This window comes from Leptosomus discolor, chromosome 24 (assembly GCF_034619465.1).
Source record: "Leptosomus discolor isolate bLepDis1 chromosome 24, bLepDis1.hap2, whole genome shotgun sequence".
Lineage (NCBI taxonomy): Eukaryota > Metazoa > Chordata > Aves > Leptosomiformes > Leptosomidae > Leptosomus > Leptosomus discolor.
This window is the reverse complement of record NC_141414.1, coordinates 4227836-4244981: the sequence shown is the minus strand read 5'-3', so window position 1 is coordinate 4244981 and position 17146 is coordinate 4227836. Positions and strand designations below refer to the sequence as shown.

Sequence of the window (17146 nt, the reverse complement as noted above, 5' to 3'; positions counted from 1 at the left end):
GCGCTGGTGGGGCAAGAGCTTGGCCTTGGTGTGGGGGCCGGGGGGAGCGCGGGGGCTTGAGGTGCACATCAGCTTCTCCAGAAACTTGCCTTTTTAGCGATGTCTCATCTCGAGTATTGACCCAATTTAGTTCACATAACAAGTTAGATCATGAGGCAGGTTAATGCGGGCGAGTCTGTTCCCATCAGATTAAATATTCCAACCAGAGCCTTGTCCATTTGCCCCTGTAGCAATGGTGGAGCAGGACACTGGTGGTCCAGAGCCCTGGGGGACAGGGGCAGCTCCCTGCTCTGACACCAGCTCCCTGATTTCATGCCCCAGCCCTGCCAAAGCCTCCCCTCATTCTGAGTGCCCACATATCTCTGTTTATTTCTAATTCGGGCTCCCCTGGGTGCTGGTTCATGGTGCCCTTCGTGGTCCGTGGTTTTTCCTGCTCTCCCCCTGAAGCCTGGAGTGCGGCCAAGCTCTGTTCACTGTTTCGTGGTAGAACCAATAAAACTCGGGCTCTGCAAATGGCTCCCGTTGCACAGCTCGTTTCACAGAGCAGTTAAGCCGTTTAACCCCAGCTGGAATTGCACATCTCGGTCCCCCGTTAGCCTTTCGATGGCCCCGTGAAATAAGGTGGGACGTTTGACGACACGAACGCAAGCCCGACTGCTCAGAGCTTCCCTTCCCCTCCTTGCAAAATGGCCCACGTGCGATTTTCCAAGCACCATTTTAATTTCCCGGGGTCAATCCTGCGTCGTGCTGGGGAGTTGCCTTCCACATGATGGAGCAGCATCTGTCCTTCCCATCTGTCCCAGCAGCTCCCAGGGCCAAATCTCTCCAGGGATGCTCCGGCTGCAGTTGCCACAACAACAAAATGATGCAACAGTTTCCTCTCGGGATGCAGAAGCGGGGTTAATGCCAGGGACATGGGTGGGCAAGAGGCACCGAGGCCATGCTGGTGCTGACAAAGGTCTGGGTGGGATGAAGCCCTTTTTGTTCACGAATGTTCCCAGTCTGGTCCTGGAAACTGGTCTGTTTGAGCCCAGTTTGGGGGCTTTTCTCGCCAATGAGGTGGCTACCACTGCTGGAACCACCCTTGCCCAACAATGGGAGCACTGTACATCAGGAGCCAGAGCCCCAAATTCACCAGGGAACAGGATGGAAAAGCCAAGGGGACTGTCAGGCTGCTGCTGCATCGGGCTCAGCCGATGTCGGCCAAGTCGCCGGCTCTGCTCGGCTCCCCTGGGCCAGACCCAAACCCCACCTCAGTTAACAGGGCGTTGCCGCTGGAGCAAGCCCAAACCGATCACCTCTCCGGCGTGGCCGGGCGCACGGTGCCCTGCAGAGCTGCGTTCCCCTTGCCGTGACAGCCACACGCCCCACACGGGCTGCGGTGCCTGTCCCCAGCGTTCCCGCTGCTGGGGCCGTAGGGAACCCACTGTCCATCCCTGCAGGTGCCGCGGCTGCCTCGGCACTTTTCGGCCCGAGGGGTGCAGAGGGTTGCACGGCCAGCCAGGAGGACCCCCAGTGGGAGCCAGTATGGGCTGGGGGAAGCACTGGGGCTGATGGGATGCAACCCCCTCCCAGGTCTCCCCTCCACACAGCAAACACCACGTCTCATGTGTGCACTGGGGCATCGCTGAGCCCGTCCCCTCCTGCTGCCCTTCCCTGGGCACCACCCTGGCTGCAAGCAAACCCCGTGTCCCAACTGTCCCCTCAGTCCCCATCCCCTCGGGCTCCAGCAGCCCCACCGAGCTTTCCCTTTTCCGCTGCCTTTTAGGGCAGAACCACACTCCTGGGATTAAGGACTCTGCCCCGCAGCCCTGGGATCCTGCTCCCTTGGGGGATCACCGCCAGGCTGGGCTGGGCACTGGGAGGACAGGCAGGAGGGAAACTTCCCCCACTCCCATCACAACCTTCCCCAGGCTCTGTGCCTCCGCCCTGGGCAGCCTGAAGGAAGGCGCCTCTGAACCGAAGCCGTGCCCAGGCTTCGTGCTCGTGGGCTGCCGCGGCCATGTGGGCTCGCCCATGTGCCGGTGAGTCACCGTGCGGCAGCACCCGGACCCTGCCAGGAGCCGGGCTGCGGCGGGACGTGGGGGTGAGAGTGGCCCCAGGCGCTGCTGCACCACACGGGTGGGGGATTAACCAAGTGGGCGAGGAGCGGCACGGCCAGACGTCTTGGGAAAGCCCAAACCCGCCTGGGCTGGGGTTAAAACCCCAAAGGGGTTTCCCTTGACTGCGAAGGGAAACGTGCCAGCACAAAATGGTGGCTCTCGCCTCCACTCTGAGCGCAGGATGCTCCAGCACGTGTGGCCCCTGAAAATCTGGGGACCAGGCATCTCCCCGGTGCGTGCATGTGCCCATTCATGCCGGCTTGCTCCGTTGTTGTTGGAAAACCCAGTTCTGCAAGAGCGCTGGCACTGCTGCTGCGGACCGAGGGCAACGGCATCGTGGAGCTGGACTGGGGTTTGCTCAGGGGCCGCTGGGCTGCTGAACCCCCCTGGCACAGCCTGGAGTCAGGGAAACCCATCCCAGCTCCCTCCTGCCCTGCCCTGGGGGGTTTCTGTAAGAGCTCTGCTTTGCCACGGAAAAACAACCCCAGTTTTCCCACTCTGAGCCCAATTTTAGGCTCTGCTGGAGCTTGAATCACCCAGCGCTGCGGCCCTGACCTGCGTTTGCAAACCCCACGCTGCCGAGAGCTCCCGGGGCCACGGGATCTGTGCGGGGATCCAGCACCGGTGCGGGTCCCTTTGCCCTGTCCCAGCGCCTGGCACAGCCACGACCCTGCGTGGGGACAGAGAAGCCAAACCAGGTCCCACGGGAGGGCTGGGGGGTGGGGGGGCAGGTCCCTGCAGCTGCCTCCCGCCTCGGTCACCCTGTTTTGCTCCCAGCTCGGAGCTGGCTCAAGCAGCTGGGCAGCTTTTGTCCCCAACGCGCCTCTTGGCTGGGCTCAGCACCCCCTGCCCTCCCTGGCCCCAGCACGAAACAGCCGGGGCTGAGGGCACCCAGCACCAATTTCCACACAGTCCAGTGGGCTCTCCCCAGTCTCCAGCATGCCAGGTTGTGCCCGCTCCAGCCTGGCATCGTTTGCAACCGATTTCAAGTGAGGAATCAGACAGAGGTGGCATTTTTGAGCACGACGCCACGGTATTTAACCCTTGGGCTCCATCCCCGCTCCCGCACAGCAGCATCCCCGCTGCGTCCTGCTCTGCGCCCCCGTTTCAGAGGGGATCATGAAGGGACAAAGGCACTGGGAGGGTGGGGGGTGAGGGGGCTGTGTCGGCTGTGCGTGCCGCGTGGTGCCAGACCCGAGTCACCCGCCGCAGGGCCCGGAGCAGCCGAAAGCAGCCGCAGCACATGCAGCCGCCTGAATGGGTCTGTTGTCCCCGCAGTGCCGGCTGGCCGGGTGCCCTGCTCCGTGCCTGGCCCACGGGGACACCAGCTGCCCCCACACCCCACCCCACAGCTCACCCATCAGCCAAACACGGGGCACCCATCACCCACGCCCTAATATGGGTGACCTGAACATGGGACACCTGTCACCCAAACATGAGCACCCATCACCCAAACACGGGGCACCCATCACCTCCACCCAAACACAAGGCACCCAGCACCTAAAACACGGGGCACCCATTGCCTCCACCCAAACACAGGGCACCCAGCACCTAAAACATGGGACAACCATCACCTCCACCCCAGTACAGGGCACCCATCAGCCAAACACGGGTCACCCATCACCTCCACCCAAACACAAGGCACCCAGCACCTAAAACACGGGACACTCATCACCTCCACCCCAGTACAGGGCACCCATCACCTAGAACACGGGGCACCCATCGCCTCCACCCAAACACAGGGCACCCATCACCTAAAACATGAGGCACCCATCACCTGCACCCAAACACAGGGCACCCATCACCTAAAACACGGGGCACCCACCGCCCAAAGGTGGATCACTCCCTGCCCCCCCCCCCCGACACGGGACACCCCACGCGGGTCCCCCACCCCAGGCAGGTCCCACCGTGTCCGTCGGTCCCGTGTCGTCCCCACCCCCCCGCGGCTCTCCCGGGCCACCGGCGCCACCTCGCGGGGGCCAAGCGGGAGACGGCGGAGCAACACGGGCACCCCGGCACGGGCACCCCAATATGGGCACCCCGGCACGGGCATCCCGGCAAGGGGACCCCAAAGCAGGCACCCCAAGACAGGTCACCCCAATATGGGCACCCAGGTATTGGGCACTGAAGCATGGGCATCCCAAAACGGGCACCCCACCGTGGGCATGCTGTCACGGGCACCCCAGCATGGGGACCGCAACGTGGGGCACCCCAGTATGGGCACCCTGGCACGGCCACACTGACATGGGCACCCCAGTATGGTCACCTGGGGACAGGGCACCCTGGCACAGTCATCCCATCAAGGACACCCCAACGTGGGGCACCCCAGCAAAGTCACCTGAACACAGGCACGTTGTCACAGGCATCCTGTCACGAGCACCTCGTCATGGGCACCCCAACAGGGGGCACCTCCGTGTGGGTACCCCAGCACGGTCACCCTAACAGGGGCACCCTAGCACGGGCAACCCAACATGGGCACCCATCACCCCAGCTCAGGCACCCATTGCCCAATTGTGCCTGGGCCAGCAGCGAGGGGCAGGGACGTGCCACAGGGCAGTGGCACCACGACACCTGGTAGCCAGAAGAGCCGGCTGTGCCCAGGCTGCCGCAGCCTTTGGCCTCGGCTGGGCACTGGGTGAACCCTGCCCACGTCTGCCCCCAATTTGGGGATGGGACAGTGGAGCTACGTGGCCCTGGGACCAGTGACGCCAGACCTGGCCAGTCCAGTATCACAGTCCTGAGGTCAGTCCCGTGCTGCAGCAGTTGCTGGAGCCCAGCCTGAGTCCAGCTTTTGTAGAAAAGCCTATTTTTGCCCTTGGAGGCTGAATCACACCAGTTTCATGTTTCTTTCCCCCACACCAGTTTACATGCAAACAGCAATTAACATAATGCAAGCCAAACCTCGTTAGACTTCGTTGCGATGGAGTCTGGGCAGCGAAACCCGTGGAGCATGCCAAGTGCCGGGACAGGGAGACCCACAAGATAGCGAGAAAACTCACAGAAATGCTGCCTTTGGGGAAAAAAAAGGGGCAGGCCCTGAACTGGGCAGCTCAGGTCCAGCTCCATCAGGGATTCAATGGCCAGGGCTTTTCCCACTGACACTGGGACTCGGTGGCCGATTGCTGGAGCTCTCCCATGGCACAGCTTCCCTTAGGGAGCTCAGCTGCCAGCGGCAGGAGATGCAGCTACAAGTGGGAAAATTCCTTCCCTAAGAAAGCCGCCTGTGAAATTACAACAGCAAAAACAGGAGGTGGCGTTATTTATTAAAAAAAAATAATAATCCAAGCTGTAAAAACCATAAGAGGCAAGAAGCTGAGAATTTTAAGGGCTTTAGATAATACCCATGGCAAGGATTAGGGCTAGAGCCATGCTCTTAGTTAAGGGTGATCATAAGGGAATTTCAAAACAGCCAGGGTTTGGAGGAGAAAGAGTGAAAAAGTCATTACTGCCCCAAATTTTTAAGGCTGAACCAAGCCAGGCCACCCCAGGAGGAGAAATCCTTGGAAACTCGATCTGGGGGGATCGAGTCCTGGGTCCAAATTCATCTGTAAGAGACTTTCCCCACACGCTGAGTCCCCGGCACCCTGCTCGGAGGCGCTACTGCAGCGCGGGGCTCGTTAGTGGTGGTGGGGAAGTCCGTTGTGGTGTTGCATCTGTTGTAACTTCCACGCCTGGTCCTGTCCTGCAGGTGTGACAATGTGACAGTGTGACGGCGTGTGGGCCTGGCCTCCAGCTGTGCTGCTGAAAGGGTCTGGGTTAAAACCAGGGCTTTCCACAAGGTTTTTGGTGGAGCCCCTTGGAGAGCGGCGCTGGCACACCAGCAGAGGCAGGGGGACAGTGGCAGGGGACAGCAGCAGCGCGGGTGGGCATGGCCACCCCTTCTCAACCCACCGCCTCATCCTGGATGTTACCACACCACAAGGACTCCTACAAACCTAACTCTTACCCTTTGACTTGTCCCTCCAAAAGGGAAACCCAGCGCGTAGGGGCTGATGTGTTATCAGTTATTTCTGAATAAAACTAAAACAAACCCGGGGGCTCCATTCTCCTGCCAGGGTCCAAAAAACCAAGCTGTAAGTCAGAATCTGAAGACAGAGAACAGAAGGGAAAAACAGCCGAAGCAAACAGAAATCCTTTTCCTTCTCCCCGTCATAAAGCGGCTCAAAAGCCCCGGTAGATCCTGGCAAGGTCACATCTCCTTTTTGTCTGAAAGCTCCTTTCCGTTTATTCCTCTCCTTTCCCAGGTGCTGGAATCCCGCTCTGGAGGTGAAGGTGGGTTGGGAAAGTGGCTCCTCTGCGTTTTCTTTTCTCCCTCCTGTTCCAGGGCACCACCCACCCGCCGTGGGACACGTCGCCCCCCAGGCAGACTTACGCACGGGGATGATGTGGGTGTTTGGCCCGTGGGTAGAGGATGAGCTGCGGCCGTAGGAAAGCTGCTGCCCACTCCGTGCCCGCCTGGCTGTCACCCATCATCCGTCACTGTCACCCATCACCCGTCACCCACCACCCGTCATTGTCACCCACCACCCATCACAGCTCTCCCACACTGGCACTTGTCACCCCAGGGAAACAGGCGACTCTATTTATGCAGCTGCCCGAGCCACCACCAGTGTTGGGGACTGTGCGTGGCCACGGGGGTTGGCGCTGGCTCCCCCATGGGGTGGCGGCAGCCGGTGCCTGGGCTGCAGCAGCCGGTGGAGTTGCGTCCCCACGAGGGACACGGCCAAAAATTTGGCTCTGTCGGTTGCGCAGGCGCTAAGGACACCCACGGGCAGGGGAACCCCGGCCCCACGCGTGTCCCCGCCGCCCGCTCCCCCCCCCCCCCGCCACGTGGGACCCACGGGAGAGCCCGGCAGGGGCGTGGCCAGGCGCTGGGCGGGGCGTCGGGGGCGGGCTTAGCGGCGGCAGTGACGCGGCTGGCGCTGGCGGGCGCGGGCAGGGCGGGGATGGGCGTGGCCTAGCGCGGAATGGGCGGGGCTGGAGAGCGGAGAGGCGGGCGGGCGCGGTTGGGGCGGGCGCGGGGGCGTGGTTAGGCGGATGGAGGCGGGGCCGAGCCCTCAGCTGACCGGCCGCCATTTTGTCAGGCGCTGGGAGGCCGAGCGGAGGCCGGAGTTGGGGCTTGGGGCCGCCCCTGCCTGCTGCCCGCCCTGTGCCGCGCCGCGCCGGGGGCCAGCACCGTCCGTGCCCCCCGCCTCCCCGCCCGGCATGTGAGCGGCCCGGGCCTGCTGGTCTCACCCGGCTCTAGCGGTAGCAGGAGCCGCGGCGGTCTCCCTCCGGCTGGGCCCGGCCCCTCAGCCCCGAGCGCAGGCCCCGCGGCCCGGCCCGGCCCCGCTGCCGCCGCCGCCATGGCGCTGAAGATGGTGAAGGGCAGCATCGACCGCATGTTTGACAAGAACCTGCAGGACCTGGTGCGCGGAATCCGCAATCACAAGGAGGACGAGGTGAGCGGACCCGGCCCCCGCCGCTGAGGGGCTCTGCTGGCTTCCCTCGGCGCGTCCCGGCGTGGCCGGCTCCCCTTCGCTCCGGACTGGGCCTCCCAGCTGGGGCTGGCTCGCCTCGTCCCTCCGTGCTGGCTGTCACCCGTTTGCCAGTCAGGTCCTGCCCCTCCCGGGGGTCGGGGAGGGTGGGAGCCTGCCTCCACCCCGCTCCCCGCAGGGGCGGCTGCGCCAGGCCCAGAGGCAGGCGGGGGTCGGCCGCCCTGGAAAGGGGATGTTGGTTTGGGGAAGGTGGAAGCAGGAATCAAAACGAGGAAGATGACGCTGGGATGTAGGCCAAAAGGGAGAGTCTGTGGGAGAACGGGCAAGGATTGGGGGAGAATGAGTTGAAGAGGAGGATAAGGAGGGTCACTCTTGGTACTGGCTTTCCCATTTAGTGTGCTGCTGTGGTGCTGAGATCCCTGATAGATGCGTGTATATATATATATATATATATATATAAAAAAAAAACCTGCCGGGAATTCGTTCTTACTGCACTACAGGCAACTACTATAGTCAACTATATCTTCTTTATTGTGAAGCAGATATACAGGAAAGCTGAGTTCAGTCATAATTCAGCTTTCAAATTATTCAAGTTGTATACCTTGTGACTACAGTGTATTTTCTTTTGTACGTGGAAAGCAGTTGGATGTGCTGGGCTGTTATGCTCCCTTGTATTAGAGGCATGTGATCAGGAAATTAGTATAGGTGAAATAATTAGTCATCAGGAACATGTTATGTGAGGCTTTCCACGTTGAAGTGTCACATGTTAATTGGGAAGTAACGGACACGAAGGATATCATTTATGTTCATCTTCAAGTAAGTAGTCATGGCTTTAGAAGCTTTCTTATGAATGGGCTAACAGTTGTGCTTTGCTGGAATATCAGAGAGTTGCTGTGGAGTCAGTGACAGGCTAAAAGTATTTGTAGACTATAGTGTCTCTTTGTAAGAGTACAATATACAAATGGTATCAGTAGCGAAAAGTATCTGGAAAGTCTGTAATTGTGTAACTAAATAAAATATTTAAGTTGAAAAACTAATTTAATTGGAACTCTTGCTATAATCTTCTTTACTGGCACTGTTGGACTGAAACACAAAATTCAACTTCTAAAACCACTTGAATGCTCAAACGACTTTTGAGCCTGTTGTGCACAGGACAAGGTGGTGTTTGTTAGGGATGATATCTGGGAAACTTACTTTTTTATTTTAGTATACTTTAACTTTACGGGTATTGGTTCGGTGACAGAGGAAGGTAGTGCTGTTACGAAGTGTGCAGTGCCCTGCAAAACGTGGGAAGCTGCATGGAGAAGCGTAACGAGCATGTTTACTTGGACACTTAATGTGGTGTATTCAAAGCTGGAACAGGTGAACAGTGATTCCCCATAACGTGCTGGGGCCCGGTTTGTATGCTATGCTGCTCTTTGTAAACACACTTTATTCTTTTGTGCGTAGGACAGAAAATGTTCCTTCAGCTGTCAGACCTCTGAGGATCCCTCTGACGAAGGTCCAGGCTGGTCCAGGCCTTTGTGGCACCAGCCCTCTTTGAGGAGGGTTGAACATACTGTTCTCAGTTCTAAAATAATTTTGTGACAAATAGCCACTTTTCCAGGACTTCATAAAGAGCATGAGTGCTGTTGCACTGTCAGGATGAACAAGTTCCTGTGCACTATAAGCCACACCAAGTTTGTTCTTACTCTGTGACAAGAAGTTGTTAAAATGTATTGGCTTTGATCTCCTTTGAAGTTAGGAAAAAAATACTCCTCATACAGTTTTGTAGGGCTCTGTGTTATGTGAAGGAAGTTGTCATCTGGGTACACACACTCCGTGGGATTCAGTGAGGTCAGAGCAAATGTGTTATCTCTTACTGTAAGAGGCTGATGTCAGTTAAAATAGTTGGACTGTAGCATGATAGTATTTTAAACGATGGTAGCTCTTCAGCTTGAAATACAAGTTGTGAGATTATAAATAGATAACTGTGGGATAGTTCCTTTTTATATCCTCATGCACATAGCAAAAATTAAAAGCCAAACTTCAGGATGTGTTCAGCTGATCAGTAGACAGTGCACTGATGAAATGGGTGTCTTCTGTAGCATAGACTGTTTTGAAATCCTTCAAAGATTTTACTTTATGACATAGAGTGGCTGCAAACAGCACAGGGCTGTTCCTTTTCCTGGCTTAGTTAGCTGAAGAGGGCTGTAAACCTTCTGCTGTTAAGACACTGGGCGTTGATTTGGTGCTTCCCAGGCAGTGGTCATGGATGTTTGCTCATTTTCAGGTGATGTTGCAAAATCAGAATAGTATTTTAGAGGAAGTAGTTGCAAAAATTCTTCCTCCTTTTCCTACAGTGCTTCCATTGTTCACTGTGTCTGTTAAATGTTGCTTCAACACTGGATGTAATTGTTCAACCAGCATTTGTCTGTCTCAAGTGTCTAAGTTTAAGACACACGCTCTGTCCTATTCAGAAGAGCAAATTTATTTAAAACAAACAGCAGCATGCTTTGGTGGCGAGGATGTTGGCTGTTGATCTCAGCTCAACAAGAACGGCTCCATGAAAGAGATGTCCCTGGAAAGGAGGTACGGTGGTCGTTAAACAAAAATGACATGGAAAGCAATGAAAGTGTGATTATTGCTTTGACTTCTGATTCTGCTTTTTGCAGAGGGTTAATTTTTGTTGTGTGTGTTGGTTCTCATCTTTTGGAATTTAATCATACAGACATTCTGCCATCACTTTTTCCCCTCTCATCTTTTTGGGCAGCCTCTCCTGGTGGGTAGGAGTTAGTAAGATTTGTTCCTTTCCAATTCCTCCGTAGGTGCCGTCAGAAGCAAGTGTGTCTGGTGTTTCACTGACGCATTGAGGATGTGTTTGTAGTGCAGGATGCTCCAAATGGTTGGCACCTTGGTTCAGCCGTGGGTTTCTCAGTTCAGCTTTTCAACAGACCTGCTGCATTCTTGCTTGATGGTTCTATGTTCATCCTGTATTGCTGGGACTCGAAAGCCCGTACCCCAAGGCTTGTGAAGTAAATGGAGCACCACCAGCTCTCTTCCAATAAATTTTAAGTGTCCTCCTCAGCTTACTAGAGGAACTGAGAGGGTACTGGAGGCTGCAATTTAGCTCACATCCTTGCTGCAGAGTGCTTAATTACCTGTCAGAGGCCATTTTCGTTTTAGTTTCTGTCTGTATCCAAAGCTGACCCATTTATTTTGAGTTTAAAATGCTGAAACGATGGTCTTCTGTAAGGATGAAGGGTAAGGGATAGGAGTTAGTTAACAGTCACTTTTCTGTGCAGACGTACTCTGTCTATTTTCCAGTCTTCCAGGGAAAATTGGAGCTGTGTCATCCTTCTGCGAAGTAAATGCTAGTGTGGAAGGAATGAGGTAGTGTAACAGCCTTAGATCCTTTCCTAGTTTGACGTGGTGTGTTTACTTTTCAACACTCTGAACAGATCTTTAATCCTTGTGGTGTTTCCCAGTGCCAATTCAAAGTTTGAGGGAAAGCCACACCTGCAAGAAAGACTTGATCCTATTCCGTTCTCCCCAACGTTCACTTCTGATATCTCGTTCTCTCTTTCATTTGGAAAATGAATCTTCTTGATAGTGAAAGCAGTGAGCATTTCATCTGCTACTAGGTGGTTTTGTACCCTATGGAATAACTTTTCCCGCTTTGTTCCTACTTCTTGTGGATGTGCTACACAGCAGGCTCAAGGGGGGAGTGCCATGTACCATAGGCTGTTAAAAGTAGCATGGATTTTTTCTTGGGTATTCCAATCTGAGAAATTACTTCTGTTTGGGGGTGTTCTCCTGAATGTGAAATAAAGGAAGGGGTAATCCCTTTATGCTCTTTGGCTCTTGCAAAGTGTTCTGCATTTGTAGGTCCCAATGAGGAAGCTACTGTGAGGTGCTGTGGGGAGAGGTTTCTTTGTGGAGCTGACATGATAAAATAATAGAAACAGAGATGTTGAATGAGTGGTGCTTTGTCTTGTGTGTTTCAGGTGCCTTTGATTTACTGGAGGACACTTAAGGAGGAATAAGGGGTTAAAAAAAAGTTGTGCACGGAATGTCTGCGCTCTTCTCTCATAACCTGAGAAAATTGCCTCCCTCTTCTTTCAGAGAATCTGCTGCTTGTGTGCCAGGACTGTCACTTCACATTTTTGTTAATACTTTCAGGAAAAAATGTATTAAAAAAGTCACATTTTCTTGTGTGTACTGTTTGTGTTAAGTACCTCGTTGCTGGTTTACATTTAAGAAGTTGTTTCATACAGGAGCAAGTTGGAGGAGTGAAAGGAGCAATCAGTGTTTCTGGTTGGAAAAAATAAAGATTAATTTCAGTTGATAAGATAATGCTAAATGAGAGGCGTGTTGAGTGTTTGTGCTGCGAAATACATATTTCACTGCTAAGAAAGAAGCCGGGGCTTACCAAACTGGCAGCGTGTCCTCGCTTCTTAGTGACTGTTACCTAAGGACAGTGGACTTGTATTGTTAAAAAAAAAAACCTTTTCCCCTAAATGTAGGGCTGCTGTGCTCGACTGTGCACTTCCAGCTACTTCTCTGGCTGCTTTTCAGATGAAATGATGGCATGAGGAGTCTTCAGAAATCTTTTAACATCACGAAGGTCTTTTGGGCGCAGCCTGTCATCAGGGAGGCTGAAGGCCATCTAATGCTGTGGTCTTCTGACGGCTTGGCCTCCAGTCACTGTTGCAGTATTGGTATCTAATGGTAAAGGGTGTGGCATGGAACACGGTAGGGGAATTTTGAGGAATACTAAAAACTTGTTGGTGATAAAAACTGAGAAAACAGCCCAACTGATGGGCAACGTGCAGTTCGTTGATGACAGACAGCTCTTTCAGTCACTGATGCTCGATCAGTTACTGCTTGTCATATGTGTGTTAATATCTTTGAAGGGAGCTCATTATTCCACCCACTTTCAAGTGGATCTGGAGTTGCTATTGTTAATTCTTCGAGCATGTGAATCACTGGAAAAGACAAAGTCGGAAATAGCAACAATACACAAAAGAGGGTTGGATAAGGACCTCACAGCAGTTGGTAGAAAAGCAGGATAGTAGTGGCCTCCAGGGTAGCAAGGAGCAGACCCTGCCTTACCTGCTGTGTCACAGAGAATGAAGGGCCTGGAGCCATGGAACACGAGCCAAGACATGAGCTTTTCCTTGTGTGATTACAAGCAGAGAGCAGCTGAGGCTTTGCATTAGTGCTGCCTTTCATTAGCTTCTTGCTTGCTCCTGTGTTAAATATTACTTAATTGACTGTGGCATAAGTGGGGCTAATAGCTTTGTTCCAAGTCCAGGTCCTGTTGTAGCCGTCTCTTCTGAGGGTTTGAAACGCTCCAGACAAATCGCTTTCTCACATGTGTAATAAAAATTCTGCCTAGGCAGATCCCGGGGAGAGGAGGAGCTTTCCGGTGCCTTGTCCTAAGAAATGGAGTGGCCCATACACTGCCCCTTTTATGAGACCAGTGGAAAAACCGCCAGAAAAATCAAAATAGACTAAAGATCCTGACTACATTTCTGAACTGTGGTCATCTTCAGAGAATTGTTTATTTGATGCTTTTTGATGTAGCTCTCTTTGTCCTAGTCTGAGTGCAGAAAATGGGGCCTGTTGTGATTTCCTCTAATGTCATCAGTGTCCACAGAAGTGACTGAAAAACCTCTTCCTCTACCATGTAGGTTAGTGAATATATTCGGAGTACCTTTAGTTTTTTCACTTAGAAGTGTTCTTTGGTCACTTGTCCCATTTCTGGTGTGATGTGAAGAGCAGCAAGGGAAGCATTAAACGACATGTGTTGGAAAGACCAGGTCATGGGACCAGTTACAAAGCAGCATTTGTATTCCCTAGATTATTAAAAAAAAACCCTGATCGTTTGTGCTGAAAACTAGAAATGCTTCGTAATCTAGAGGGGAGTCTGCTTAAATCCGGGTGTCAGGAAGTATAGAGATGTTTGAGTAAGGCAAAAGGTGCAGAAAATAACACTGTTGGTGGTAGCGTTACTAGCTCATAAAGGCAGTTGAGTGCTTTATTAAGTAAGAAGCATACGTTCAAAATCACTGACAATACTGTTGAATTCTGAAGTATAACTGAGCATGGAAAAAAGTTTGGTTCGTGCTGGCTGACCTTCGCAGTCACTGGCCACATAGTTTGTAGGCCTCATAGTTGGGTGCTGGGGTTTGTATTAGCAGTTTCGTTTTTATTGTTGTTTATTTTATGACCTAAGTGTTCAAACCTGTTAGCTTTCACGGAGAGGTTCACGTGGTAAAAGGTGTGTAAAGGGAAGTAGGCATCGGTGTGGGTATGTAGAAACTTTCTTCCAGTGGGCTCGGTCTTCATGACAAATTCAGGCTCCGTAAAATACATCGCTTGGAGCTATCGTGGTGTGACTAAGCTTCAGCCTTGAGGAATGTAAGTTTGTTTAGAGCAAGTGGTATGAATGTACAGCAGGGAGCAGGTGAACAAATTTACTTCAATTACACAAATATTTGTACAGAATTTAAGAAGTCAGCGATGGCCGCAAACCATCTTTTTCTTCATTGTCCCTCTTACCTTTTCATGACCGAGTAGTACTCACAGCTTTGCATGTATCAGTCTTACATCTTTGTAATACTTTGTGTTACGTGTTTATATAGTATTAATACATCATTAAGCATTTTTTTGGTGATGTTTTCCTCTGAACTAATTCCAGTCAGCTGAAGTTTGGAAACAACAGCTACTTCAGTTCCTTAGGAGTGACTATTTCCTGTACGTACAACAAGGCATGTGCTTGTAATGAAGCCTGTCTTTGTCAAGGTCTGAAATTAGGCACAGAAGTATGTCTGGAACTAGCAAACTGAAAAATCTTTTGTAAAAATACTTGCACAGCTTTTCGCTTTGTAATGTAAAAATTAAAGTTTTGAGTACATCTTGGGTTTGCAGGGGTAACACTTCTATGTGATACACGTCTCTGGTCTTAAATGTTGTCTGCTCAGATAGGGTTTAGACAGCACAAGCCCCTGAGGATTGTTTAATTGCTGTGCAATTAAATTAACAAATCCTGTGATCAGACTGGAGACATTTATATTAAGGGATTGATCAGACTGGAGATATATTAAGGGATGTCTCTAGAGCCTTGCTGATGATACTCACTTGCCGGTTTCTGTTGGACTTTTGGGGTTTTGCTATCTGATACCCACTTCATTGGTGGCACCTTGGCCCAGCTCGCCTGGAGGGGTGGTCTGGGATGGCTCTTGTGTGAAATACTTCAGTTGCCTTCGGGTAAAATGCCGAAACGGCGCTTGCCCTGGGAGACTGCCAGGCCACCCTGGTGCTCAGAGGGATGTGGCTGGTGCCGCAGTGCTCAGCGTGTCGGGGCACACACGTGGGCCAGGGTCTCGCTGGGTGTCACCGTGGGCACGCAGCTGCAGCGCTCCGTCTGTTTGTTCTCTGAAATCCAGTCCTTCTGCGCTGCGTACCTGTTGGGAAGGTCGTCTGTGTTTTTCTACAGTCAGCTGTGGTGGTTTATTTGGGGTTGTTTAGAGTCTGCTCTGAAACTGGTAGGTAGGTGTACACTGCCTGCATAACATCACTCTGAATTTTTAAAATAAGGTTCAAAGATGTTTTTTGTTGGTTTATGAATCACTTTGGGACAGATGCCAAATTTCAGGCGGTAGGTATGATTTCAGTAAACGTTAAGAAAATAAAAAAGCATAAATTGAGTTTTTGCATTCCTCCATCAGTGTCGTTTGGCCAGGGAGTCTCACTATCTCGCTTTGGTTGGAAAAGACAAGGGGGCAGTGGATAATGCATCGTGTTTCTAATAAATAATGCAGGAGAAGACGGCTGCAAATGAAATGGCAAAGGTTCACCATGCCTCCAGCGTTTGTCACTGATGGGAACAGCACATTGGTCGAGGATCTTAAGGCTACCTGCAAGATGAGCGAATAAATCCCTGAAAAGCTAGGTGGCAAAGGCAAACTAAGACATGTTAAAGCGTGTATAGCAATAGTGCTTATCAACAGCGGAGTGAAAGATAAGCTTGGCTTTCTCAAAATGACTTTCAAGTTGGAACATGTTTTCTGAGCTCTTTATTGCATCTGACTACCCTCTGCACCGTTTTATTTCGGGTGCTGCAAACCCGCTTCAATGAATGCTGTGCAATTTCTCAGTTATTACTTAGATTCTATTACATGCTTATCTCCCTTGCTTGGTTTATGGTTTTAGTGAAGGTAGTTGTGAGAGAGACATTGTGTGGGAGCGCATGCCTTGGAATTCCATTTCTATCCAGCCGTGGAGTAGTCTTAACAAAGGATCCTGCTACTTGCCTCAAACAGCTTATTCTACAGTATTTAAATAATACAGTGTTTTTAGTTACGTGTGACAGAAGTTAACAACTAATACGCTGATCTCTAACGCAGTGTCCAAGGGAGTGGAAAGCAGCACGTTTTGCTTTTTTATGCTCTTGTCTGTTAATTCTGTTGATCAATTCTGTGCTGTCATGGTGTGATGCTTGTGTTTCAGGTACTGTAGTCAATTATAGGTGTGTAAATTCTGTTTGACTAGTTCAGTGGTGTTTGTTGATGTGAAGTACTGCTTTTGGGAGGTTTTGGTCGACGCCCAGCAAGTGATACATGTTCCCTTCCAGCCTTCTTCCGAAGTTAAGAGGTGGCAGCTGATCTGCCCTGTGCCTGTAACGGGATCTTCTGCTTGAAGCACAAACAAATCTGGAAGTTGCTTCGCCTCTGCGAGGTGTCTGTGCTGTGACTGCCTTTTGTGTTAAGCATCATGGTCATGTCACGTGGCTTGGGTCCCACAAGTAGTATTTCTTAAGATTATAAAAAAAAGGAAAAGGAAGAAAAAAGGGAAGGGCAGTTGCTGCTGGTTTTCTGGAAGTTGGAGCAGTGGGCATCTTACTCTCATGTGAGATCATGTGCTTGCACTCAGCGTGATTTCATGGAGTTTGTCTCAAAGTTCTACAAAAAAAAAATCCTGCAATGCTTAAAACGAAAGAAATGTCATATATTATGCTTATTTCAGTTAGTTATTTTTGTGTTCTACTTATTCCAAACTTTTTCTGTTTTAGAATGGTGCAGTTACGCATTTATATTAGATCATATCTTGCTTCTTGTGATGTTTGCTGTTAATCATAGTTTCCTTAAAACACTATTTAACCCTGAAAGTGCAAGAGAAATAGGCACGGATGTTCACTGGCATTTTGCTGTTTCATCTGGGTGGAAAACACTTTGCTGTTGCAGTAAGTGACAGATTTGAATCTCAGATCAGCTGCAGCAGATCCAGTGGATTGAGGCTGGATCCTGGCAAGGGCTTTGGTGGAGGATTCTACTGCACTTGGTTTGCTGGACTGCGACCCTAAGTGGTAAGAAGATGAATTTGCTGTCTCGTGGTTTCGGAAGACGGTATGTGGTTGAGATAAGAGTACAGCTTCTTTAAGACTATTGGAAACAATAGCTTTCACGATTACATTTTATTTAAAGGTTTTTCAGTGATATCCATTCTAATCGTTAGTGTCTTCTCATCAGCCAATGAAGGTAGAGCATAGAGAGTCACATTTCCTAGGAATGTAATTGTTGT

At 51.6% G+C, this 17146-nt stretch overlaps 1 protein-coding gene across 3 annotated transcripts in view; it reads left to right on the top strand.

Annotated features, from left to right (window-relative positions):
- Positions 1–7447: 7447 nt before the first annotated feature.
- AP3D1 (adaptor related protein complex 3 subunit delta 1) overlaps positions 7448–17146 on the top strand; it is a 42537-nt gene continuing 32838 nt past the window's right edge. For all 3 annotated transcript variants that reach the window (XM_086477428.1, XM_086477426.1, XM_086477427.1), the window contains exon 1: positions 7448–7543. In XM_086477428.1, coding sequence (XP_086333554.1) covers positions 7448–7543 — 96 coding nt within the window. The remainder of the gene's footprint in view (positions 7544–17146) is intronic.